At 52.9% G+C, this 26926-nt stretch overlaps 2 protein-coding genes across 3 annotated transcripts in view; one reads left to right on the forward strand and one right to left on the reverse strand.

The window, feature by feature from the left end:
- The window catches only part of NMNAT2 (nicotinamide nucleotide adenylyltransferase 2), a 28934-nt gene extending 24283 nt beyond the window's left edge, over positions 1–4651 (forward strand). Inside the window, exons 5-11 of the mRNA XM_086463138.1 lie at positions 860–986; positions 1625–1705; positions 1821–1865; positions 2985–3061; positions 4019–4120; positions 4340–4407; positions 4549–4651. Of these exons, the coding sequence (XP_086319264.1) occupies positions 860–986; positions 1625–1705; positions 1821–1865; positions 2985–3061; positions 4019–4120; positions 4340–4407; positions 4549–4651 (603 nt within the window). The remainder of the gene's footprint in view (positions 1–859; positions 987–1624; positions 1706–1820; positions 1866–2984; positions 3062–4018; positions 4121–4339; positions 4408–4548) is intronic.
- Positions 4652–9825: 5174 nt separating this feature from the next.
- Positions 9826–26921, reverse strand: LAMC2 (laminin subunit gamma 2). 2 transcript variants are annotated; one of them, XM_086463414.1, is made up of 23 exons: positions 26834–26921; positions 22295–22483; positions 20567–20696; positions 19594–19692; positions 19232–19368; positions 18751–18873; positions 18431–18620; positions 17963–18075; positions 17433–17651; positions 16276–16455; positions 15547–15780; positions 15168–15304; positions 14708–14861; positions 14379–14584; positions 14019–14098; positions 13410–13547; positions 12499–12643; positions 12083–12232; positions 11463–11577; positions 11176–11375; positions 10458–10616; positions 10280–10379; positions 9826–10076 (listed from the first exon to the last, which is right to left on the reverse strand). In XM_086463414.1, the coding sequence occupies exons 1-23, from the start codon at positions 26913–26915 to the stop codon at positions 9826–9828; spliced, it is 3531 nt and encodes a 1176-aa protein (XP_086319540.1). In that variant the 5' UTR covers positions 26916–26921. The 2 variants fall into 2 exon arrangements, with proteins under 2 accessions (XP_086319540.1, XP_086319539.1); XM_086463413.1 differs by having other exon boundaries at positions 9826–10080; positions 10281–10379; positions 26834–26915.
- Positions 26922–26926: the final 5 nt, after the last annotated feature.

The following is a 26926-nucleotide window of genomic DNA, read 5'->3' on the forward strand; positions in this document are numbered from 1 at the left end:
CCAAGTCATTAATGCTGACCACTTGCTCCACCCTGAGGGGAAGGAGAGGTGGATGGGCATCCCCACTCCCCAGCTGAGCAGAAACTGCTGTATGAACCGAAAGCAGTGACTCAGCACGAAAATTCAGCATCTGGAGAGTCCTCAGGGAGCACAAAACCCAGGAGGAAAAGTCTCTCCAAAGCTCAGGCAGGTCTGAGAGCCGAGGAGGAAGGCAACTGCCCTCAGGTGACTGCAGGATTGGGAAGAGCAGGGCTGCTGCCAACATTTGGATATAGTGAGCAAGACAAGGACGGGAAATGGATAAAACAACATCATACAAACTCATGGGCAGCCCAGACAAGAGGCACAGAAGTAGCATTAACCAGCCTGGTGGGATGTCTAGTGAAGCCAGAGAGCCCCTGGAGATGCCTTCCTTCTCCGGCAGGGCCTAGTGGAGGGGAAGAGGGCACATTTGCCCCCAGGGTAAGCTGCTGGCTTTGCACCACTGGTTCATCAGCTGCTTTATTTTTATTTACCCCTCAGAATTTATGAGCACCTCCAGGTGATGGAGCAATGCCTGCCTGGGGCAGCACAGCTGCAGCCTTGCCAGTGTCATGGGTCCATACAAAAAGTTAATCCCACTGTCCCCAGGCTTAATCATGAGTCATTATCCACATTATCCACAGGGTCCCGCTAGCCCCAGGCCCATCCAGTGAGATCGGATGGGACTGGGGATCCTAAAGTGCATTTGGACGTACCAGTCACGTATGTAAAGCTGACGGTCAGCCTGGGTGTAGAGGCTTGATACGGGGATTGTAAAGGTTTTGGGAGGTAGTTGGGGTGAAGACACTGTTCCAGCTACACCTTTCCCTCGTTGCAGAGAGTGACTGGCTGCATCCTCTCCAACGTCAACACACCCTCCATCACCCCTGTGATCGGCCAGCCCCAGAACGAGTCCTCGCAGACCATCTACCAGAACAACAACATCTCCAACAAGCCTACTGCAGGTAGGTGGCACTGGGGTAGGAAAAAGGGTGATGACCACCCACCCCTTACTTCCCAACTAGGGCTGCAAAGCATTAGGAACGGTGCTCCATCATCTAATTTTCAGGTCAGGTCACTCATCAGGCTCCATGCACCAAGCCCAGGGTCAGGTGGGGATGAAATGGGGGAGTTTTAGCATTCAGCGCAGCAAGGGGAGCCAAGAACAGCCTAAAATGCCTGTGAAATCTCACTGGACTTCAGCTGGATGATGTCCAGGCAGTGAGACCAGCCAAGAGAAAGGCTACCTGGTACCCACAGCGTGCATGCAAGGGATGAACTGTCAGGAGAGGTGACATGGCTGGATCCCTCACAACGCAGTGGGATGTGGGACATGGAGGTATTAGCTGGGGAGAAGAGGGGCATTATTTAAGTCCCATAAAAATGAACATCTTGTGATTTTTTTTTAGTGATTTTAGCTGTTCAGCTGGTCCCTTCAAGCAACTCTCAGGAGTTAAGACCACAAAAGGAGGTGGTGGGGAGGTGCTGAGAGCAGTTCCCTCACCCGAGCACAGGAATACTTGGCAGAACCAGGGTGGGTGAAGTGCTTGTGCAAGGCGGTTGCGCAGCCTCCCTCCCATTAATTTTCCTCCTTCACCTTTAGCAAAGATCCTGGGGAAGGTGGGAGAAAGCCTGAGCCGGATTTGCTGCGTTCGCCCACCCATGGAGCGCTTCACCTTTGTGGGTACGTAGAGGAAAGGTCCAGCATCACCTCTGGTTTAGCTCCAGTCCCCAGCCTTCCTCCCAGCCCTCTCTGCTAGGCCCGTAACCAGCACCTCTTTTTTGCTTCCCTTCCCCAGATGAAAATGCCAACTTGGGGACAGTGATGAGATATGAGGAGATTGGTGAGTACACAGCCCACCTCCATGTCGCTCTGGCTCCTCTGGGCCAGCACTACATGGCTCAGGAGCAGCTGCACAACAGATCTGGCAGTGAGTGAAGGATATTGGATCATCTCACCCCTGTGCCAGCTATTGGGACTCAGGGGTGAAACAGGAGCAGTGCTAAACTGGCCTGAGCCTGTTCCCATTGGCAGACAAGCAGCCTGAAATGAGGGAGCAAGCAGCAGGGCCCCAGCTCCCAGCACTGGCATGGATCTTTCATGGCATCATGCCTTGAAAATCACTCCAAGTGCCATCAGCCTTGCCCTCCCATGGTGGTGTCACCCACATCCTCATTTTGCCTGCAGCACTGCAAAACTTTGCACACAGCAGCAGGAGGGATTTCAGCTGCCCAACCAGCCATGGTGCCCCTTTCTCTAAAGCCCTTTAGGCTTTTAACCTCTCCTCCCCTGCTCCGCCCCGAGGCTGACATGCACTGGGCACCACTGTACAACACCCAGGGCTCTGCATGGGAAACTTGCTGGTGCTTTTGAGACCCATTCCATGGGCTGGCTCACATACAGCCTACCATAACACCCATCCATGCAGAGCCCAAAGGATCTGGCCACCTGAAAATGCCAACCAGGGAGGTACCTTCCCATGCAGCCACCACTTCCCACCCTTCCAGGCAGGTTTATGGCTTTCCTCTGGTGGCTGGGCAAATAAATTAATCTCTACAGTCCCCTGGGCTCTGCCTGTTGCCCTATGGCTGGAGCCCCTGCAGCAGATCATGAAGAGATTGTGGGTGCCCATAGCATGGAGAAATGACTCGCTTCCTTGGGAATACCCCACCTCCAGTGCTGAGGCACACCCACAGTTAAACAGCAGGTAGCAATGCTGACAACAACCCAGCAGCACAGGAGAGAAGCTGAAATAAAATAGGGTTGGGGGAATTTGATGTTGGGCACCAGTAGGGATGCAAGAAGGACTGTGGGATCTCTAGCAGGACTTGTTTTGGTAGGGGAGGTCTGTGAAGAAAGGGATCTCCCTGAGCAGTGCAATGGGATGGGATGGGGGGGGTGGGGATGTGCCTGCTCAGACCCATTTCTCCCAACTCTGAGCTTCTCTGCTCCTTTTCTTCAGAGCTTCGCATCTTACTGCTCTGTGGCAGTGACCTGCTGGAGTCCTTCTGCATCCCTGGCCTTTGGAATGAGGCAGATGTGAGTCACCACCACTGGGCACCCATCCATGCTCCTCTTCCCCAGCCTCCCTTCCTCCTCTTCCTTGTCTCCTTCCTACACTCCTACTTCTCTGCTTCCCACACCCAACGCTCCTGGGAGCTGCTCAGGTCCCTTGGGATGGCAGGAGCTGTGCCCAATCCCTACTACCTCCTCCATTCCAACCCTGACCCTTACCTCCCCTGCACATGGGCAGCCTGAGGGACAGGGTCTTCTGCTCCAGAGTCACCAACACTACCCAGCCTCCCCTTCCACAGACCCAAGCTCTGCTCCCACTCACTGTTCACACATGAACTGGCAGACATCTTCTCTGAAAGGCTGCAAAATCCAAGATGAGTCAAGTCTTGAAGCCCAGCACAAAGGATGCAAAAATTGGATGTCAAAGCACAGGCAGAAGAGGCATTTTGCACTAGCACCACCTCATGGTCTCCTGCTGCATGGATTTTCTGACCCAGAGTTCTTTTGGATGAGCCTGGTTTGTCTCACTCAAGATCAGTGGGAACCATCCTTATGCAGTGGCAAACTTGGCCACCACCCTTGGCACAAACAAGCTTGGAAGAAGAACCCTACAAAACCTCTGTCAGGACCAACACATCCATCCTGCTCATAAAGCCTTCCAGCAAGGCAGAGGTTGTGTCCTCCTCAGGCAACCTCTTCTGCTGCCACCCTCCTTCTACCATGAAGAGTCCTCCCTAAAGCCTAACCTCAGCATCTAGGATTTAACCCTGTGATGTTTTATTTCATTCACTGCAGACCACTCAACATGCCTTGATAATTCCAAGTTTCTGCCAAAGGCTGTTGAGATAGATAGCCTCAAATAGAATTTCTAACTCCATCCAGACCATGGCCCAGATTTCACGGGGGGGGGGGGGTTGACAGGCAGTGGCAGGTTTTGCATGGGCTGTTTATAAAGCTCTCTCCACTTCGGGTTGCTCCTAGATGGAGGTGATTGTCGGGGAGTTTGGGATTGTGGTGGTGCCCCGAGATGGAGCAGACCCTGACCGGATCATGAATCACTCCTCCATACTCCGCAAATACAAAGTAAGTGAATGGCCAGGGAAGGATGTGAAAGGACACACAGCCTCTCTTTACCCAGTAGAACACTTTGTCTCAAGAGGGGATGCTCTCCGCTGCTAGGTGGAATGAGCAATGAGGCCACCACGCAGCAGCCCCCCAAGGCCACCGGGGCAGAGGGGCTGGTGGGGCAGACATCCACTTTTGGGCCATCCCTTCACTCCTTTCTCCCTCCTTCCTCTGCAGAACAACATCCTGGTGGTGAAGGACGACTCAAACCACCCCATGTCGGTTGTCAGCTCCACCAAAAGCAGGTGGGTGATGCAGGGGGACTCCTATTACAGGATGGGGATGGGGGTGCCCCCAGCCAGCCCCTCCATTTGTGGGGACAGCAAGGTGCCACCCAACCCACCCAAGCAAGTGCTGATCCCTTTCTCTCCCCCCCGCACCCCCAGACTGGCCCTGCAGCATGGGGACGGACACGTCGTGGATTACCTCTGCCAGCCCGTCATTGACTACATCCTCAAGAGCCAGCTCTACATCAACGCCTCTGGCTAAGCGCCAGAGGTCTTGCAGCAAGACAGCCCTCATGTCCAGCCTGCCTACAGTTCTCCATCACTCTTTTCTCTCTCTCTCAGTCCGTGTCTCCATCTTTCTCCCCACCTCATGGCCTCCTACCCGCGTCTGCCTCTCACCCCCGGCACCAATGCTCCTTCATGCAGCCATGTCCAGGGAACTGCAGCACAGACCCAAGGGGAATGGTTTGGTCTCTTTTTGGGTGGGAACCACCCTCCCCTTCATATGTGGGGAGGAAGGGGGGACCAGTAAAAGAGCAATGTGCTTGGTGTGCTTGAGGGGAGGTAGCTCTGGCACCCACCACCCAGCATGTCACTGGGAAATGGTCCCCCCGGTCCATCCTCCCAGCAAGCTCAGAGCAGCAGCTTCCTCTTCTGCATCATCTTATGGTACTTAAGCTCAATAAATCTAGGTGGGCTTTTTTTTCTTAAATAGTTTTAGTGTGAGCCCTTTGGACCTCTCGACAAGACAACCGAACAAATCCTGGTTGGGAGCAGCCAGTTGTAACCCAACCAGTTTGATGCCTCACGGCAGGCGAACCTCCTCAGACCAGCAGTAGGGCAATCCAGCTAACAAAATTCTCCTCCAGGCCCCGAAAAATCATGGAAAGGGCATTTCTGAAGGGGAGCAGAGGCCTTGGCAAGCGTTGCTGCCAAAGCATTGCTAGGGAGGATGTCATGTCTCACCTTTCCTGGCTGCAAGAGAACCCAACTCACCCCAAGCCACCCCCTAGGCAAGTGGATTTGGGGTGATGCTCTACTCCAACCCAGTGTCAGAGGGGGCAGCCCACAGCACCTAGAAAGCGACATCCATTTGTGAAGCCAAGAAATGAGGGAGGAAGAAGCAGGTGGTGACCCAAAGTCTCTGGTGAGAATTTGCCCCAAACCTGGCTGAGCTTCACGGGGGCTGGGTCCATCCCCATCCTCAAGCCTCCAGATCTCTGTTTATGTCTGTAAACTTCCCCCTTCTGTCCTACCCTTTTTCTCTCCTTGGAGAGTTTATTAAAATGAATGATAACTTTCCCCCTCCCAAACTGGCTGTGGCTACACTGCACATCCCTTGGGACATGCCAGGCTCCTGCTTTTCTGCCTGTGACATGCCCCCAAACGCCAGGGGTGAAGCCTAGTACAGATGCTCACATTAAAAGTGGGGCAGGCAACATGGAGCAAAAGAAAATTATGTAAGTCCCATGGAGAGGAGGGTTGCTGAAGCAGGCTGTTGTCCTGATGAGCATCCCTAGGATGAAAGGACCCTGCACAGCCCCTGAGAAAGGTCACAGCCACAAGGAGGAAGGTACAGTCCTGCTTTACTCCTCTCCTTTTCCTCTCCTTTTGCTATGTCTAACCTTGTATCACTTTCGGTATAGCCCTGTTGCCTATAGCTCCTGGACATCTGTCCACTCCCCACAATTTGGGCTAACTAGGCTCAGGCTAGCCCACACCACCACCTTCTCCCAAAGCATGACCATTGCCCATGCTGGCTTTGTGGCCTTCCTAGGGAGGCGCTATGACTAGCTGCTTATCCCCAGCAAGAGACAGTGCTGCACTGAGGTGCCTGAAGGCTGAGGGTCCTCCAGGGAAAGGTCTGAAATTACCTTTTTTTTCTTTTTCCTTAAATGTTTATGAAGGGTCACAAGCTGCTCTCACAGAAGTTCTGAAGATGAGATATTGTGCTAAATTTGGTGACCTGCTGGATGCTGCTGGTGCCTCTGTAACAGCAAGCAGCTCTGGACAAAACAAGGTAGCCTACAGCCACAGGCTCCTTGCAGCTAGTAGGGTTTTACAAGCTGTAGGTAATGACTTCTCGAGGAGGGCACAGCCCTTCCCAGAAGGGAAAGCAAGAGAGAAAGAAGTGATGTGACTTGCCTAAAGGCCAGAAGCACTCTTTCCTTGACAGGGATTTCCTTCTGCATGGAGAGGCTTGTTCAGGAAATGTCACAAATTCGTCAGCCGAATCCCTCAACACCACCTCTGGTACCTCCAGACAGCTGCATATGTGGGGTGAGGAGATACAGAGATGACAAAGCAGAGAGGGTGAGGAGAGTGTGCAGGGACATCTCTTCTCCAGGGAGGTCTTCAGCCGGTTGGAGCTGCTCACCGACACCCTACTGAGCTGCCTTAGCTAACACCCTGGGCAGGTGCCTGTGGTAGGACATCTCATCCATGAGACACCCAACGTAAGTAAGCCAGTAGCTTGACTCCTCTCCACCTATTGTTCTGATGTGTTCAGTTTTTCAGTCTCTCTCTCCTCCCTCTCCACCTGAACACGGAAGTTATTTCAGACAGCAGTCTCCTCTCTTTGCCAGACATCACCCATGTTTCTTAGCTCCAAGCCAGAGGAGAAATAGCAATGGTAACAACAGCCTCCAAAACACACACACATACACACTGAGACACACACAGAGAAAGGGATTTTAAACTCCCGGGGGACCAATGCCTCTTTGAAGGGGAAGGAAGGACAGTGGGTTCTAACTGAGGAAAAGACAGGGAAATAAAACAAAGGAGATGGAGAAGGAAGGCCAGCACCATGTCCAAGAGCCACCTCAGATCCTCCCTCCCTCCCTCAGGTACGCGAGATGGGACGCAGGGGAAGACAGCCGGCTTCCCTTCCCATCACGGTTAGGATGGCATGCCTTAGAGACGTAGCGTTGTGGTACGGATGATGAGTATATTCTGTCTTATTAGTCTTACCTGCGCCTTTGTGTATCCGCTCAGTAAAACTCACAGTACGGGGGGGGGTGGAGTGGGGGGGTGGGATTGGGGGGTTTGTAACAGGTTGTTCAGCTCTGGGACTGGTTTAGAAATTGTCTTTGGGTGGGTATGGGGAAAAAAAAAAATAATCATTCCTGAGGATCCATGCAACTGCAAGGGAGTTGAGGACTGGTGTTTCCAGGGTGCAGAAGAGGGGTGGGAGGAAGCTCATGGGTTTTGGTCTTTGAACCTCCACTTTTAAACAGTCCAATTTGCTGAAAGAGAAATGAACTTCGAATGCCTTTTGGAAAATAAAAATAATGGGGGGGAGGGAAAGGGGTTGAAGTTGCCATGCCACCGATTTCACCTTTGTCAAAAGTTTTGGAGCCTAATTGTTGGGTTTTTTTTTTCCTTCTGTTGCTATATGGAAGAAAAAACAGTCATTGACAAAAAAACTTTATCAGCAAAATGTTTAAATTATGTAATAAACAAAACAAAACAAAAATATGTTATTGGTGTAATTTCAAAACAGCCCCAAGACCAAGTCAGCACAAAAAGCACAAGTAGCTGCACTGCTAGGAGAACCAATGGCCAAACTCATCCAAAACAGGGAGCTAGAGAAAATAAACTAGTAGGCAAGATCCAGCCAAAAGTATTCATTCTTTATTGACCTCCCTTTCATAAAATCCAGCTCATGGAAAAATAAAGTCAGGTCCATAATACTTGTCCCTATGCTGTATAACAGAAGGAAGACATGCCAAAGGCAAGAATACATCTCACTTAAATAAAAGTATAAGGCAGATACATTACTCGGTATATCCTTATCAAGCAAAAGCATGGGTGCTGCTTTATCAAAGAACCAGAGCTAGTGAGTGGTGAGCACGTCCCCCAGTGTCCTCCTCCATCCAGGACCTCTTCTTTCACCACCACGCAGGTCAGGGGACTTCAGCAAAGTTGCCTTCCAGAATCTGCTGGCTCTTTTTTTCCCTGAAATGGCACCTAAAGGAAGGTGGAGTGGTGTCAGAACAGAGTTGGACCCACAGGAAAGCCACAGGTGGGTGAAGGGAGCACTGTAGTCTTCAGCTCCTCCAAGTTCTGCTCAGATGTACTGTGGGAAACCCTGTGAGCAATTGCTTGATTCTCTGAGAAACATCCAGCACCATGTAGGAAGGAGGGAGGGGAAAACAGACAGCACCAAACCAGAGGCAGAGATACATTCAAGACATCATCAATATTTTTAAACGGACCAAATCAGGGTGCTAGCACTCCAGCAGGATGGGGTCAGGCTGTCAGACATGAGAGCTTGTCGTTGCAGACCCCTGGAGAAAGCCCCCCTGCCTGTGACAAGTGCTGCAGGGTCCTGGGTGCTTGTGCAGAGGAGACACCAGCTTGCTTTTCCCAGGCTCTGGGACACCCAGGAAGCTGCCTGGTACCAAACTGACCCATCTTGGAAGGAAAGGTTGTGCTTGAATGTGTAAGGGGATAGTAGGGAGACCTGTGCTTGCTCAGGAGGAGCTTTGACAAGAAAGCCATCCCTCAGGGGATTTGGGACTCGAAAAGAAGTGTGGGACAAAGAAAGGCGCCCCTCTCCTCCTGCCTAAAGGGAGCAGGTGGAGCAGGAAAGACTTTCCATTTTGAGCCCCAGCAGTTCTCTCTTTCTCTGCTAACCTGCTAGCCTCGGATCCCCTTCTTCCTCTATCCAGCATATCACCCTGAACTCAAAACCAGCTGGCATCTTTTTTTTTTTTTCTTTTTAGCAAAACAGTAACCATCTCACTGAGAAGCAGTGCAACTTTATGAAAAGGGTAATAGCAGCCTCTGATGCTGAATCTCCAAGCCACAGCAAAAGCCACGCCTGCACCACTCCCAGTAAGGTGAGGACTGGGAAGGCTGGGAGAAAGCCATGTGAAGCATCACCAATGTCACAGATCGAAACTCATTTCCTCCAGCTGCCACTTCAAGCTGTTTGCTCCTGCCTCCTGAGCTACTGAAGGCAAGGAAGACCCTGTGGAGAACATGAGCAGGTGGTGGTGATGGCAGTGTCAAAAGTAAGGACAGAGGCTCTAGTCCTTCCGTGTGTGCCAGACCAGGAGAGGGGATCCACAAGGGATGGAGAACCTCTCAGCTGTGAACTTCAGGCTGAGCTATGCAAACTCCCAAGGCTGACACCAAGCAACCGCTATCTGTAGCTCAGAAATGTTGTAGGAATGGGATGTTTTGCAGTCAGTAGCACCTTCACGTAACCAGGCATCTCCTTCCTCCTGTGACTGAGGGACGGACCACTCAAAAATCAGGGACTCTCCAGGGCCAGTGTGATGATGCAAACTGCAGCCACCACACTGAACTTGAGGGTAAGGATCAGTTCAACAAAAATACAGCCGGTCCTGCCGGGTTTGGGGAGTGCAGCTGGGCCAGGCTCTCCTGCCTTTGCAGCCTAGCAGGCACTACAGCCTTTCCAGAGCTCGCTCACGGCAATTCAATGGCTTTTGTGTTGTAACAGCCTGGAGGAAGACTCTTCTGTATATCCTCCAGGTTTTTAATATCCACCAGGATCTCATCAATGCTGCTTTCCAGTGTCCGCACCCGGGCCTTCTGCAGCGCAGCTGTTTGCTCCAGCTCTGACATCTCATCCTTCAGCTGGTTGCTTCTGGTTTTGGCTTTGCTAAAATTCATCTCGAGCTGCTTCAGGCCATCCTCGTCCACAGCACCAGGTTGGTCTGTTGCACAGGAGGAAAACAAGGAAGAGGGAACGATTCATGGAGGCTGAGGACTAGATCTTTCTAGAAACTTCATCCTGCTGCCCAGCCTGTTTACAGGCATAGTCTGAGGCAGCTTCCCGCACAACTCCCAGCACCTCCTGCCTAGACCCCAGCAGGGACCTGTCTCCATCCACGCCCCACAGCAGCAACACAAAACTTACTCATCAGACGCAGCAGCTCTTCCAGGGCACTCAATGTCTCCTGCACAACCACTCCTGCCCGGCCAGCCTTGGCGTGGACTGTCTGCGCTTCCTGAGCTGTCTGAAGAAGGCAGTAGCTGTGAAGCCCAGCCTAAAAATCAATGGGGAAGGGCACAAGGCGAGGGAGATGGCAACCCACCTCCTGTATCACAGCAGCATCTGCCTCAACCTCCAAGATCTTCCTTTCAAATTTGCCATCCACTTCCTTGGCCTCACGCTGCAGGGTGGCCACTGCCTTCTCCAGAGCAAGGACGCCATCAGCCGTCTTGTTGGCTTCCACCTTCAGCTGCGCAATCTCCTAGGGAAGACAAAGGCATTTTCAGAGGGGCAGAGCATGGCCAAAACAAGTTTGGGTGCACTGGGACATGGACCTGGTGGAAATTGGTTCCTTCTACAGGGGCGCAAAATTATCACAGGCTGTCCTGCATCCTTCATGTTCTCCCACCAGTCACTCCACAGAGTTGTTTCTATGACCATATCTCAGTCCCTTCTGTACACATCAGCAAATCCCTGGAGAATTACAACACACATTTGGGAGTCAAACCCACCAACACCAATTCTGGGAGCTCACGAGCCTGCCTCAGACTGTGAAGTGGAAAAATCCCCTTGGTCATCGAGAAGTGGCTACAGTGAGATGCCACAGAGATCCTCATGCTGGCAGAGATACACACACACCCACTTATCTACAGCCAACTGCAGGATCCATTATAGACAAATGTCAGCCCAAAACTCAAGGCATCAGGTCCGAAAGTCCACGCATCAGGTCCACCATGAAGTTGCCAACCATCTCCTCTTCTTCCATGGTTTTCCCTTCCAAAACCTTTTCTGTCAGCAATAGCACCGAAGCCTGTCCTCACCTGCTGTATCCCCATGGTGATCTCCTTTGCTTCCCCTGCTGCGCTGCTGGCAGCCTTGGATTCTGAAGTGGCTTTGCCCAGGATTGCTTCAGCTTGGTCCGTCTTCTCCCTGGCACTTGCAACCATGCTGCTGATAATTGGTAGCTTCCTCATAGCATCTTCGGCTTCCCTTCTCTTGTCATCTGCTTGCAGGTTAAACTCTGAAAGAAACACATGTGGAAATGACACCACGCTATGTTTACGAGATCCCACAAGGGAGAGAAAAGGAAGGATTTCTAGGACGTTACCCCGGAGGCTTTTCAGGATCTGTTCCACCTCATAGAAGGTGGTGTTGCCAGCACTCACGGCTTGCAGGGCTGTGCTCTTGGCAAGGTTGGCACGGGACAGAAGCTGCATCAGTGTCTGCAACAGGCCAAAGGAACACAACAGGCAGATGAGTGACACGGTACATAAGCATCAGACGGTCCCAGAGCTGTTTGCAAGGAGCCACACTGGGGAAGAAGACCCATCAGCCTGTTCCCAAATGCCTGCTCTTGCACCTGATTCAAGGCTACCACAGCCTGATCCGTCAGGAGAGGCTTGTGCCTGTGCTCCTCAGCTAGCTCCAGCCATCCTGAGTCATCTTAGCTCTAACCTTTCCAGGAGCAGGTCTTCAACCTGCCTCATATGGAGGAGATGTGCAAGTGAGACCCTGCACATGGTGAGGTCTCCCACTGGTCCCAGAAAACCAACCGTAAATGGCTGTTTCTGAGGAAGGGTACTATCCTGCACCAGGTGGGCAAAGCTACATCCCCTTTGGTGAACAACCTAGGGCAGGACGTAGCAGCAGTGGTGCCACAAGCATCCCACCAAGGCTCCAGCTCACACTGAAGAGGACTCAAGCCACAGCCCCCTGTCAACATCTTACCGCTCTCTCTCCCTCTCCCCTTTGCAGCAGCTTCTTGATTTCTTCCTCCCAGCGCCCCGTGTGGCTCTGCAGCTGTCTGTACTGTGCCATGTAGGTGTCCACCAGGCTCAGGAGAGCACTGGCATCCTGTTTCAGCCGGGTTGCCTCCCCCTGGAACACAGAGATGCAATGACTGCCTGGGGGTCCCAGCATCTCCTTGGTGCTCACAGGGAACCACAGCAAGCAGCGATGGATGCTTGTCTTGCTGTTTGTGTCATGGCCAGCTATAGGGGCAAAAGTGTGGGAAGATGCATATCCAATGGCTCTCTAAGTGGGACAGAGCCCTGGGAAGGGCTGAGTTGCTGGCAGGGTAGCAGGGAGGGAGTAGGGGAGAACAAAAGGGGAATCTCATGGTCCCACAGGCACAAAGCTTTCACCTCAAAGGACTCGATGTCAGTCTTCATCAGGCGGGACAGGGAGTTGAGGAGAACCAGGCTGCCCTGATAAGCCTTGTCTGCCTTGGAGGACATGCCATCAGCCTCAGTCTCCAAGCTTCCAGCCAGTGACTTCAGTTCCTTATATCTGCACAGATATGAGGTTGAAGGGCACAGTACCAGCCAAGCTGCCAGCCTCCCACCACAGCATTAATGCTGCCTCCTACATTGACTTGTTCATGCTTTCCAAGGCCCCATGTGTATTTAGTATGCAGGGAAAGCTAATTGCTAACATCCCCCACATCCCAGCCTCTCTGCCAAGTGGGGTGTCCACTTGTTCCTTGTTCCCACTCCAGAAACCAAAGGTGTTTCACACCAGTTGAACCCTCGCAGGCTCCATAGTGGCTCTGCTAATCCCTGCCCTACCACTGGATGTTTCCTCCTGCACATCCTTGATCTTCGTTTGAGGCTGTTGTTTGCACGCCACCAGTGGTGTGCAAAATCCCAGCCAGTGGTGGGCTCTGGAGAGGCACCAGCCCCATCAAGAGAGCTACCCAGACAACATGGGGCTAAATCTGCCCTTGGGCTAAACCTAGCCCAGATTTGCAGCCACATGTGGAAGTTGCACCCAGGAATCTCTTCACACACATGGCATTAAATGCCTTCCCCCAGCTGCAGACAGGCCCCTGGGAGCCTCATTGTCTGTCGGGTGGGAAACAGATGCTCCACAGAGCTGCCAAACCTCCATCTCCACTGCTCAGACATGCCAGCAACTAAAGTCCAGGCAAGTCCCTGACTGCCCTGCCTTCAACCACATGTTTCTGCAACTCAGCTGGGGAGGCAGGGAAGGGGGCATGGCCACCCCCCTCCTCCCTCCCATGTACCCCACACAGGTGAACGCAGCCTCCACTCACTTCCTGATCAGCCCGAGCAGGGAGCCAGAGGCAGCCGCCTCTCCGCCAGCAGCCGCACGCACCAGCTCCAGCGCCTGCCATGCGTCCTCCTGCGCCCCCTTCGTGGCTTGCTCAATGGTGTTGGCAGCTTGCGCGTGGCTGCAAAGCACAGGGGAGGTGCTCGTGAGAAAGGTTTCCCACCCGAGTTTTCTCCACCAACTCCTTTGCTGTTGTATTCAGCAATGCTGGATCACACCCTCTCGCGAAATGCAGCATGTTTCAGAAGGGGACCCATATTTTGTTTGTCCCTCCTGCATCTCCCAAGGGTAGAGGAGCACCAGGAGGGAGGCAGATGCTGCCTGTTCCAGCTGGACACCCAGGGGCTAAACTCTGACCCCAAAGATGCTTCTAAAACACACCGAACACCAGCCTCAAAGGCAACCAGGGACAGCTCTGTAGGGCAGTGAAGACAGGCCAGCAGCTGTGTCTTCTCCTGCTCCAGGGCTGGCACAGATGTGGCAGCTGCAGCCTGGTGGCTAGACAAGGACCCCCAAAAAGGACCTTCTGAGCACCCAGCAGGATCTCGGTTCCCCTTCCCCTCTTTCTTGGCTGACGGCAAGAGTGACTTACCTGTTAGCCAGTCTCAGAGCCTCCTGGGCCAGCATCAAGAACTGATTCGAGCCTCCAGGAAGGTTTGAAATAGGAATGGTCTGAGGAGGAAGGAAGAGAGGTGTGAGTGCTCTTCCCTGCCCTCCATCCAATTCAGCAGTGAAAGAGGCAACTGCAGCATGTCAAACCTCCACAGACCCTCAAAGACCCCTGCTAGTACCTCTCCAGGTCCTAGCCCTACAGAAAGGAGCACCAGAATATCTTCTGCACTCACAAAACAGACGTAATAACAGTAATACACTGAATTCTTGCTTTCTCCATGGACTTTTTTTTTCAGCCCTGGTCTAGAACAGGAGTGTGTCATGCCGAGGATGTTCTTACCACCCGATGCAGAGCAGCTCCGCTGCGGTCCAGGTCCAGCCTGGCTCTCTCCAGTAGCTGCTGGGTGTCCTGCACCTGCCTCTCATACTGGCTCCCAAGAGACCTCAACCTCTCCACCGTTGCCTTGATCTCGTCCAAGCGGGCCTGGGAGCTGGACCCCTGCCCTTTCATCCTGGCCACACGGTTTTCCAGAGACCTGTCAGAGGCTGGTAAGAAGGAAAGAGGAAGGCTGAAGAGAAACTCATCACTGAGCAAAAAGGCACAGGCAACAAAACACTCCCCTGTTACAGTACAGGTGGCCCCATCCAAGGGCAGCAGGGAGGTGGTACCTTGCAGGCTCAGGGCTTCTCCCAGGATGGTCCGTAGCATCTCCTCAGCCAGCTGCATCCTCTCCTCCAGCTCCTGGCTCTCAGCCCCACCGCCAGCTTGCACCTCTGAGAACAGCCGCTCTAGCTCCAGCAGCTGCTGCAGGTACAGGTCCACCTGCAACCACAGCAGACCAAGACATCAGCCAGCAGGACGCCAAACCCACAGAGGAAAGACCAGGGTGGGAACCAGGTCCACAGTCTGGCCGGAGGATGGACAGCAAAGTGAGGGCTCATTTTTGGATGGGGCACAGTAGGCCAGCAGTTCCAGGTCATTGGGTTTTTTTATCAGGCACAAACCCAAAGCTCAGGTGCAGCTTACAAAATCACTTCTCACTCACACCAGGAGGAGATGCTTGAGGGTAAACGTATCGCTGCACCCCTTGCCAATCAGTGGCTCTGGGGCGCTGGCACAGATGCTCACCTGGGCTTTCACCTGGCTGTAGCAAGTTGGGCACTCACTCTCTTCGCAGCTAGGACCCTCGAAGCCAGGCTTGCAGATGCAGCTCCCATCACTCCCACACTTCAGGGGCTCAGCGCCAGCCAAGTCACAAGCACAGGCTGCAGGTCGGAGCAGCACAGGTTCAAAGGAGCCTGTTCCCACCTCAAGCCTCAGCACATCCTTCCCTCCACCCTCTCCCCTGCTTTCCTCTCATATGTTTAGCCCCCTGTGCTCCGGTTCCTGCTCTCCATTCCTGCTTTCCAGCCTCAGCTTTTGCAGTATCCCACTTCCCATCAAGCCACTTCGCACTCCAGCATAGATTTCTTATTCATCCCCAGCTCAAAAAGTGCCTGGCTCTCACCTCTGCACTTGTCAGTGGGATTGGGGGCCAAGGGGTTCCCGAAGAAGCCGTCTTTGCAGCGGTCACAATAGAAGCCGGCCGTGTTGTAGATGCACTTGAGGCACTCGCCCGTCCGGCGGTCACAGTTCCCCACAGCATTGGGCTCTACATTGCCATTGCACTGGCACGGCTGGCAGGGACGGGAAGCTGCTGGGTCTCCGAAATAGCCGTCAGCACAGTACTCGCAGTTAGCTCCTGGGAAAGGACAGAGGAGAAGATCATGCTCTTGCCTGGAAGGTAGAGGCTGCCTCGTTGCTCCTACCCCACAGAAATGAGGGTGTTCAGCCCCATCAAGGTTGGCACAACAGCATCTCCACTCTCCTTGCTGCCACAACCAATGCACAATGCACCAGGCAAGCTCTCAAAATCCGAGTACAACAACTTGTTTCCTATTTGTTTTTTTTCCCTATTTTTCTATTCCACTCCCTCTCCACCCATCCTTTTTCCACCCACATTTTCTGTTTAGATGAGAACCTTTGCTGGGACAGGCAACGTGTGTTTACACAGTCCTTGTGGCTGAAACCTCCATTACAGGCAGGAGTGGCAGTGCCGTAGGAAAGCTGGGCTGAGAAGACGGGGTGATCCACCCCACTGCGAGCATCTTGGCCCACCGATGTCTGTATCTTCCTGTACAGTGTGTAACAGCTCTAGGGAAAGGCAGAGGAGAAGTGACCTGGAGAAGGGCATTACCGGCAGCTCCAAGAGGACAGTGATCACAGATGACCTCCTCGCTGCCCAGCACCACTGAGCACCCTTGGCCATTGCCACAGGGGCACGCCCTGCAGTTGTGTGGTTGCCAGGGGTCTTGGTAGAAGCCAAAAGGGCAGCTGACACTATTGCCCACATTTTCGTCTCCTGAGTAGCATTCACCTGAAGGAGGAAGGAAAGGGCTTAGGGCAGTTTACACTCATCCCCAGTGGGACACCCTCCACCAGTCCACCTCATGGCCACCCTTTGCTGGTGACCATGCCACCCAACATGCTTGCAACATGCTTGCAACACAAGCACCCGTGGTCCAGCATCCTCCACCAGACCCCTTGAGATCCCCATGTCTACCCATATGCGCCCCATTTCTCTGCCTATCAGTCCTTCACCACGTGGGAAGGACCATGCCCTGGTCCTGCAATGGGAGCCCATCCCAGGACAGGAAGGCTGGCAATCACCATTCAAAGGTGGCTGTATCTCATTTTTCATGGCTCATGGAGCTCCCAAGAAACAATATGTTACCTTTTGTGCCTCCTGTTCAATGCTCAGATATTTGGAAATTCCAGTTCAGACTTGGAAAATACCAACAACTTAACTTTGCATTACTTTGACTTTATCTGGCAACATTGTAGGCTATTTTAACAAGACAGGTAGTAAATCATGTTCACATTGCTGGTATCAGCTCACATCACATAGAAACACAGAATGTTTTGGGCTGGAAGGGACCTTTAAAGGTCATCTAGTCCAATCCCCCTGCAATGAACAGGGTTGTCTTTAGCTACATTAAGTTGCTCAGAGCCCTGTCCAACCTGATGGGTTACCACACTTACTTTTAAAACAAAAAGTCAGAAGAAAAGTTTTCTGTGCTATCCAGGCAGTAGGAGATGGTTTTTCTCTCTCCAATAAGCATTATCTAAACCAAATTTGATCCAAATGCATCTTAACTGTATTTCTGACTGCAGCACTTCTAGGCTCTGGTGAGTTTTGTCCATGATGTTCCCCACACTCCAGCCACCCAAGTCAGTGACCTCACCCCACTCAGTGCCCTTCACAGCCCCCTATAACTCAACTCTTGGGGTGCAGGCAGCCACCCTGCAATCCCATATGCCCTACAAGCACAGCATGGTGGTGTCTTCTCTTACCAGTGTCAGGGTCACAAATTCCTCCCCCCTGGCAACTGCAAAGCACACAGATGCTGAAGGGCCCCAATCCAGGGGTATCTCTGCGGTAGCCGGGGGCACACCTCTCGCAGAACTGCCCCTGGTACCCTGCCGGGCACTCACAACGCTCCACCCAGGGAGCCAGGACTCCGGCAACAGGCTGCGCCGACACCAGGGTGACGTTGTCAATGTAGCCAGTGCCTGGAGGGAGATACAGCTGGTCACCCATGCAGGCCAGCAGCTCCACCTGCGAGTCCCCCACACCCAGGACCAGCACACGTCGCATGCTTCATTGCAATACCCACGGGCAGATGGACTGGTGCCAAGGCTTTGTTTTCCCCACTGTTGCCATCCTGCTCAATCTGTTCATAATTTAATTTTGCCCATCTTGGGACACTTTCTATAATTATTATTATTTTTTAATACTTTTTAGCAAAGGCGCCTCCATCTGGCAACTTTGTGTCTCCAGCAACAAGGAGAGGCTTGTGCTTGCAAGCTCTCCCCCCACTTACTGTACTCCCCAAAGGTGGCTCGGATCCAGAGAGCTGTCAGGTTTCCCAGCAGCCTGCGATATTCGAAGTGGTTCAGCCTTGGGCTCCACTTGCTGTTCAGGTGCTCGTCCAACCTGCCCATGGGAGGGGGAAGAAGAGGAACCGGTTTCAAGAACATGAGATGCATCATCAAGAAAACGCAACAGCCCTCACCCATCTCCCTCCTGAGCTCAAGGCTTTGGGGAACAACCTCCCCAAACCCATGCAACTGACCCCGAGCAAAGTACCCAGCCCAACCTCAAGCCAGATTTGCTACTGCCCCTCTCACAAAGTAACCTCCTTATCCAGGACAGAAGCACCTGAGATGCATCCAGCCCAAAACAGGCAACAATTTGCCACCTCCAAGGGATCACAGCCGAATCCAGGTGCTCCCTGAAGCCACAGCCTTCCTTGCTCACCCTGCCTAAATGCCCCAGCATCCTCCTTTACCTGAATGTGTACGTCTGGCTGACACCGCAGGGCAGGACCTTCCCCTGGGGCAAGAAGGGAGCAGTGACTCTCAGGCCATCTCCTTCCAGGACCACATCGTGCGGAGATGGCTGGCGTCCCCCTCGGTCCAGGCGGTAATCAAAGGAGAGTGTCTGGCCATAGCTCAGCTGCTGGTTCCCGAGGAATTTTGCTGCAAAGGGAAGGAAGGGAGAAGATTAAAGGCTTAAAATCTTGCCTTCCTCCTAAAGGCTCGGTTTACAGGATCAGACCAAGCAAAGGGGACACCATCACCTCTTCCCCCTCACCGATCCCACACCTACCAGGCGCCACAAAGTATATTGGTTCTGATCTCCTCGCTGCTATGAAGGCATCCCGATGGCGTGGGGACCACTGGAGCTGGGCTGGGGAGCCACTTTCATAGACAGCTTGCCAGCCTTCGGCACCTGAGGCACCAATAAGGAGCAGTCAGCGGGGACAGGTAAGGTGTCTCCAGGACTCCAGCAACTTTCTCAAGCTGGGACCTCTGAGGGGGCAGCACATATATCCCTGTGGCAATACATCTGTAAATAAGTCAGGCTGGGCATTGAGGTTTCCTCCAAAGCGGTAGGAAACACATGATGAAACAAGCCTATGCTGCACCCCACCCTTGCACCCTTCTTCTGCCTGTGATCAAGCCATCCCACCCATCAAGGCACAGGGACTCCCAGCAGGGCTGTGAACCAGGCAGCTCCTCCAGCAGATCAAAGAGAAGGGATGGCAAACATCCCCAGGAGCCATAGGGATGTCCTGCTTGGGCTTCACCTTGCTGGAAGGTGGAGGTGATGTTGGAGATGCTGTGGTCGTCCGCGCTGACGCACACAGCTGAGTGCCCGTAGCAAAAGCAGGGGGAGCAACCCGCAGGGTTTCTGGCATCCAAGTTATAGAAGTTTCGCTTGCACCTGGGAAAAAGCAAGAAGGTGATGACGTTCAAGTCTATTTTCTCCTCTTCCTGTCCAACACAACCAGCCCTCTAATGACAACAATGCAACACAGCCATCGCCACGGTTCAAGGTCGTCTCCAGGCTGGGATGGCAAGATGGGCATGTGCAACTGCCAGGGATGCAACAGCCAGGGAGATGGAGGACATGTCACACAGTGGTCCAGCAATTCCTCCTGACACCCACCTCTCACATCGCTCTCCAGTAGTGCTCGCCTTGCAGACACAGCGGCCAGAGAGGCAGCCCCCGGTGCTGCCAGCTGGGTCACACTCGCACTGCAGATTCCTGCAACAGGGACAGCGGGAACCTCTACCTGGGTTTCCAGCTTGGCCTGGGAGCTCAGTACCCCCAGCTACCAGTCCCATGCTAGAAGGTGAAAAATAATCAGCAGAGCCACCTCTCTAAGTATCCAGCTGCAGAGGTATGGATGCCAGGCTGAGACAGTGCCCAACGCTACTGCCCCAGGACACCCCAGCGCACCAGACCCACCTACAAGAGCAAAGCAAGCTCTGCTGAGCTTAATAAACACTGGCTGCTTTTAATAGACCCTGGCTGAGCTCCAACAGGCAGCAACACCTCGGGGAGGCTCGGGCAGGAGGCCAGGCATGGCAGCACGGCCCCTACCCTTTGCCTGCCAGGGGCCCCAAAGGAGCAACAGCAGGGTGAAGAAAAGAAGAAGAGGATACAGCACTAAGGAAGCCAAACCAGAAACACTTCGAAAGGTGTTTAAACAGGACTTCATGCAAGAGAAGGGGATGATTTTTGCAGGTACGTCTTTACACGGGGGCAGTTGATGCCAAGTGGCACGGACACCAGGCAGACCCACATGTAGGCAGGTTTTGTTTTACATTGGCTAGCCTGGCTGGTGCCTGTTTGGTGTCACACGCATAATAAAGCAATCACCTTGGAGCGTGATTAAGCTCAGATTTTGATGCTATTGCATGACAGCAAGCTCTGCAGGCTGGAATGGAGGTCCAGCCCCACTCCAGCCTGCTCTCTCCCAGCAAGGTTAGCTTAGGGCTGTCGGTGTGCTACCACGAAACAAACTACCTCTGCCCTTGCACAGGGTGTTTTCAGCCAGCATGGGCTCTTCACAGCAGCTGGGAGAGCTCTGGAGACTGTCCCTCCAGCTGTCCTCATGCCACTGATGGTCACTTACTGGCCACTCCTCTGGCACCCGGCCTCAGAGAGGGACTCAAAGCCTGGCTGGCACTGGTCGCACTTCTTGCCCATCACACCAGGTTTGCAGCTGCACCAGCCGTCACTGTTGCACTGTGGGCTGAGGGCACCTGCAGAAAGAGGAGAAGAAGCAGTTTGGATGGGCATCTTCCACGGCCTCCCAGTGATGCTGCCAGGAGGACAGTGGAGAAAAGCACCACACTGTCACTGCAGCAGCAACCCAGCCCCAGTGACAGGTCCCACCCTGAGATCCCAGCACAGGGCTGAGATGCCAAGTCTGGCTGTTTAAGATGCTCCAGCCTCCCCAACTGCTGTAGGAGACAAATCCTAGCAGACATTGACCATGTGCCCAGGACATGGATCCTCTTCCCTACCGTAAACATCATTGCGAAGGACAAGGCAGACTCCAGGGCATGCAAACCAAGCAGTGAAATTTTTCTTGTTTGCCAGACCCTGTGCTAGCAGATATCAGTAGAACCCAGCTTCAGTGCCTCCATAGGGTCCTGTGGGGCTGAAGGCCATGGCAGGATCTTTGGTTTCTGACCTGCCGCTGCACACGTGCAGGCACTGAGGGCAGAGGATGCCAGAGCCATGGGCAGCCGTCCTGCCAATGGGCCCTCCCTGCACACCAGCGCAGGGGTCAGGCAAAGGGATAGCCACCCTCCCACCATCTTAAAGCCTATTGCTGTGTCCTCTTGCCAGCAACTCTCAGAGGGTATCAGCAGGTTCATGGCCACCGAACAAATTCAGGGCAGAGCAAAGCAGGGTCCCTGTCAGCGAGGCACAATTGTTGGTGGAGATGCTGGAAGGAAGGAATGCCATCCAGAGAGACCTTGACAGGCTTGAGGAGTGGGCCCACGTGAACCTCATGAAATTCAATAAGGTCAAATGCAAGGTCTTGCACTTGGGTCAGGGCAATCCCCAACATTGGTACAGGCTGGCGGGATGGATGGAGAGCAGGTCTGCAGAGAAGGATCTGGGGCTACTGGTGGACAAAAAGCTGGACATGAGCCAGTAATGTGTGCTCACAGCCCAGAAAGCCAACCGTATCCTGGGTGCATCAGCAGCAGCATGGCCAGCAAGTCAACAGAAAACCCACCTGGAGCACTGCATTCAGCTCTGAGGTGCCCAGCACAAGACATGGGCCTGTTAGAGCAGGTCCAGAAGGAGCCATGAAAATGGTCAGAGGGCTGGAACACCTCTGCTATGAAGAGAGCTTGAGATACCTCACGACTGGAAGTGTTCAAGGGCAGGTTGGACAGGACTTCGAGCAACCTGATCTAGTGGAACGTGTCCCTGCCCATGCCATGGGAGGTAGAACTGGGTGGTCCAACCCAAACCATTCTGTGAGTATGTGATTATTTCAAGGAGCAGGTGAGTCGTGAAGCCTGGGTTCAGCCTGAAGTTTCTGAGGGTTTCAAAACTCCCAGCACCAAGCAGTGAAGCACCCAGAAGGAGGAGGAGCTCCTACAACTTACGATGCAGCAACACAATGCTGGGCTCTGGCACCTCCCCAGGCAATCCCCACCCGGAGTCAAGCTGGCCCCGCTCACTCCCCCCATGATGCTCTGGCCCAGTGTGTAGGGACCCCTCACCTGACCTAGCCCATGTGCTCAGCAGGGCCTAGGGACACACAGGGCAGCAGGCACTTTAAGTTCCCCTGCACCCCTGACCCAGCCCCGGCCCCTCCTGGCAGGCAGCCACATACCCTGGGGGTGGCAGCGGCAGGGCAGGCAGCAGTCCTCCTCCCGCTGGCGGAAGAAGCCCTCCTTGCAGCGCTCGCAGTGGGCACCCTCCGTGTTGCCCAGGCAGCCAAGGCAGCGGTACCCGTTCCCAGTCTCCCTCAGGAGATGCCAGTCAAAGACACACTGCCTGGACATCCCGTTGCAGTCGCAAACTGAAGAGAGGAGAGAGACATATCAAATGATGCTTAGAGATAAGGGCACCAGCTATGAAGATGTAAACCCACCCTGACGGTCAAGGAACAAACCTCCCCTTTATGTTCTGCTAGTAATGAGTCCTGTCCCCACATCTCTGCATGCATCAGCCACCCCTGTGCCACTGGTGCCCACACCATGTTCCGCATCCTGGCACTTTGGAGCGGTGCCTGATTTCACTGCCAACACAGCACAGGATGGACAAACCAACCAAGCCAAGCAGTCCTGCTCCACAGTGCAGCATGGGTGTTCTTCATCCTTTCAGAGGCCTTCCAACACAAGGTCTTTGAGTAAGCAGAGATGGTTAAAAAAAACCCAAAACCTTGTCCTGAGAAAAGCATGAAGAATCTTACTGGTGTTTTCAGGGAAAAGGGAAGGATCCCTTGAGGTTATGTTTTGCTTCACCCAGCCTCTGACCAGGAGAGAGCCCAGAAGAAAAAGCTCAGCCAGCTTCCACCAGGTCCCTCCATATAGGTCTGCAGTACACGTGTCCTCACGGCCAAGTGCAGGGGTGATGAGGAGTGGTTTGTGATCAGAGGAGCTCAGAGAGCTCAGAGGAAGCATTCCAGCCCAGCGGTAGATTTTAAAAAAAAAAAAAAAAAAAGGTTTTGGTAGGATTACACAGGTCATCTCACCGCACCCTCCCCGGGAAGAAATGCTGCAGCTGCTCACATCACTGCATGATGGATGCCAGGAAGGACAGGCATGAGATTTTGCATCCCACTAAAGCCAGGACAGACAGTATATCTGCAGAGCAGACTGGCAGATATCTCACCAGACATGCCTGATCCAACACTCTTCTTCATTGCCTTGCCCAGGTCTTCTCCTGAAGCCACCTCTCATTTACTTGCCCAGCCCTCAGCGGCCAGTACTAGAGTATTTAAGCCTGAGGACCTTTATTTCAGACGAGTTCCTCAGTGCCACTGAGGAGAGCAGACACAGTTGAGAGAATGATTGTCAAAGACAGGCAGGAAAAAGAAACACCGTGAGGGAAAAAGCAGGGTCTGCAGGGGTGCAGAGCCTGCTGATGAGCTGCTCCAAACCACCCTGATGCTGCCATGGGATCCTCAACCTCCCTCTGAGAAACTCTGCTTACTGATGATATCCTTGGGGCATGAAAGGCGGTCCCCAGCTGTCCACCCCCAGTTCAGGTGACCTCTGACAGCATGGAAAGGTGGAGGAAATCCAAAAGCAAGCAGAAACCTGCAGCATAGATGCAGACAGCGGGTTGTACTTGATACACAGGGAGGCTCCTCCTTCCCAGCACTCTTCTGTCACAGCTTAGCCAGAGGATACAAGATCCCTGTCCCCCACATCCATGACTCCCAGGAAAAAGCGAAGACTCCTGTGTTCACCGTCCAAGCATGCAACACCCAGCACTCACACCTGGGCACCGCCCGCCACCCTCACACACACCCATCAACACCCACATACCAGACGAAGGCACTCAGCAAGCGGCAGCCAAGCCTGCTGCCAAGAAGAGAGATGACCTCATGCGCCAGCAAACAGGGAGAGAGATTTTTCCAGCACTGGCAAATGCGGTCCTTGCCTTGCAGCTTGGCTGCCAGGAGACTGAGACCCAGCTGCAGAAGGTCTTCTGCCACCCCATCCTGCTGGGAGGGGACCTGTGGGTGCAGAAGTCCTGCCTCTTAGGGTATAAGAAAGCACCTAGAGCCTCAGTGTATATCACCAGGGACCAAAGGGCAGAGACAATACAAGCAACCCACTGAGAACAGCAGCGTGGGACTTTCTCAAGGTATTTGTACTCTCCTTCACAGTGGGACTGCTTGAGGTAAATCCCACCCCCCATTCTTCCACACTAAAGCTAGAATATCTCAAGTTGGAAAGGATCCATAAGGAGTTAAACTCCACCCACGCATCACCCTACATCTACGTAATCCGGAGGATTTACTGGGTTGCTAAATTACAGGCATGAGAACTATGCCCCCAGGGAACAAAAACCTTTTTTCAGGTCTTGCTCTAAGACTGCAGCACGTTAAGAGCCAGCTCTTCAGCCCTGGCATGGATTCAGGTCTTGCTAATCTGAAATCATTTAAGATGATATTACAGTTTAGTGCCACTACCTCACTGGTGAAGCTGTTCCTGTTGCTGGTCTTCTGGAAACCTGAGAGCTCAGGCTTAATCTTTACCAAGAATGAGGCTCTGAAGTTGCTAACGAGATGGAGCATGCAGGAGCTGCTGGAAGATGAGGACCAACTGAGGACAAGATCATTTTTGTATCCAGGTGCCCTGAGGCTCTGCCCTGAGATCATCCAGTTCTCAGACAGCTCTGGAGAACAGGCTCCACAGAGGAGAAGCTTTGCAACTGGCTTTCTTCAGCGCTATGTTAGGATGAAGGAGGTCCATGGTATGCATCCAGCAGGACATCATTCCCGCAGCTCCCAGCCAGCAGAATAAAGTGTGAAAAATGCTTGTTTGCTGTGCTGAGACAAATTCCCACATCAGAAAGTCTTGGAGAAGCAGACAGGCAGCTTTGAACCTCTTAAAGTGTCTTCTTAAATTCACAAGACCAGCAAACAAGGTTGGCCCTGGGTCTGCAAGGAGCAGATCTGATAGCCCTGTACATAGGAGCCAGTCTGCAAAGACTACTGCTTTCAAGAGATCAACAGAGCTGTGCATGCAATGAAGCCTCCATGGCAGCACAAGCCATGCCCTGCTCTGTGCTTTTGGGACAGTGACCCAGAAGCCTGTCCCATCTGCTATCCCAAGTCCTAGTTTCCCCATCGCCCAACTCCACAGCTGTCTCACTGCAGGAAGACCTGCCTGTGTCTCCTGGGGCTCCTTCAGCATCGGCAGGGAGAGTACACACCAGGAGCCAAAAGCTGCCGTTTAGTCTCTTCTTTATCCCAACACACCGAGTTAGACATCTCATTGGCATGGTGGAGCTCTGACCTCCACACCCCAACTCTTCCATGAACCCTGGGAGATCCCTTCAGCCATCATGTGCAGGCACACACCACCAAGGCAAACGCACACTTGCTCGGGCAAGGCTCCGCACAGTTCAGAGTACAAGCGCCCTGACCTCTGCCGCTCGACCGGATTGTACATGAACTCAGTTTGACTCCAGCAGTTCATTCACAAGTAAAACAGGATCACGTGTGCTAATTACAGCCACACATCAGGGACCAGGACCAGAGGAGTAACAGCACAGGAGACTAATTGATGCCACTGAACTGACTCAAAGTCTGCTGCAGCATAAAAGCATGGCCAGTCATTGACTGTCCCTTTTACATACGTGCAGAAATAGATTCAAGAGTTCATGGAAAAGCAGCAATCGCCTACACGCTGCCAGGAAGCAGGAGTGAAAAGAATCTAGATCAGAATTTTAAAACTTGCATGCAATTAAGGCTGCTGTAATAATTATCCAAGTAGCAGGTAAAACAAATCAGGTCTTTAACAAAAAAAAAAACCAAAATCCCACACTTATTCAGCACATTTTTTCCCTTATCACATTTCACTGCTCTTAAAGGGGAACTGATAAAAGACCAACTTCAAGCCCAGTGAGCATATTTCAGAACACTGCAGGAAAAAAAAAGATTGAAATCACTCCATATTTACAAAATACATGTGGAAACACAATTTTAGCCAAACATACCCATCTCCAGACTACACACCAATATGACTGACACTCTAAAACTGAATTACCCCCAGGCCGAACGCACTTAAACATTCCCGCATTGCACTCTCCACTACAATTGTGCACGCAAGAGGATCCTCTGGATTTTTAAAGCTTGCCATCCGTCTATGTACTGCAGGAGGCTCACTGCCTCCCATGGGCTGCAGGCACCTTGTAAGCCCCACAGACTCACACAAAATACAAACACCACACATGTTACTATAGCAAACTGGATCCTGGATGCTTCCAGCTCTTCCTCAGGCTTAGGGAAGGTTTTGGTTACAGCAGCGGTTGGCAGATCAGCCCCTCACTGCCTAGGCAATGCTCACACTCATGCCCAAATCCCATCCAAGTATCAAGGCTTTATACAGAAAGCAATAAAGTAATTGCACATAAATAAGTTATTTAAAGGGAAATTCAGTAAAAAAAAAAAAGGAAATCTAAATGCTCATGGGATATTTAATCCCAGATGAAATATAAGGAGAAGCACCTACAGATCCATTTTTAATCCCAAAGGTGGGAAGGGAGAGCACCCTAGCAGCATGCTGTGGCACCCAGACAGCTCCCAGTTACCATCACTCTCCAGCACCGGGGCAGGGCTGCGAGCAAAGCCAGCGGGTGGGATCACATGTCAGCACGAAAGCAGGAACAACCAACCTTCCCGAAGCCTCACCTTCTCCTCTGTTGGTGCTCAGGGCTGCAGGCAGGAGAGACGCCATGAGGCAGCAGAGGGGCCCGAGCCAGCACCCAGCCATTTCTTGTGCCG

This window comes from Leptosomus discolor, chromosome 3 (genome assembly GCF_034619465.1).
Source record: "Leptosomus discolor isolate bLepDis1 chromosome 3, bLepDis1.hap2, whole genome shotgun sequence".
Taxonomy (NCBI): domain Eukaryota; kingdom Metazoa; phylum Chordata; class Aves; order Leptosomiformes; family Leptosomidae; genus Leptosomus; species Leptosomus discolor.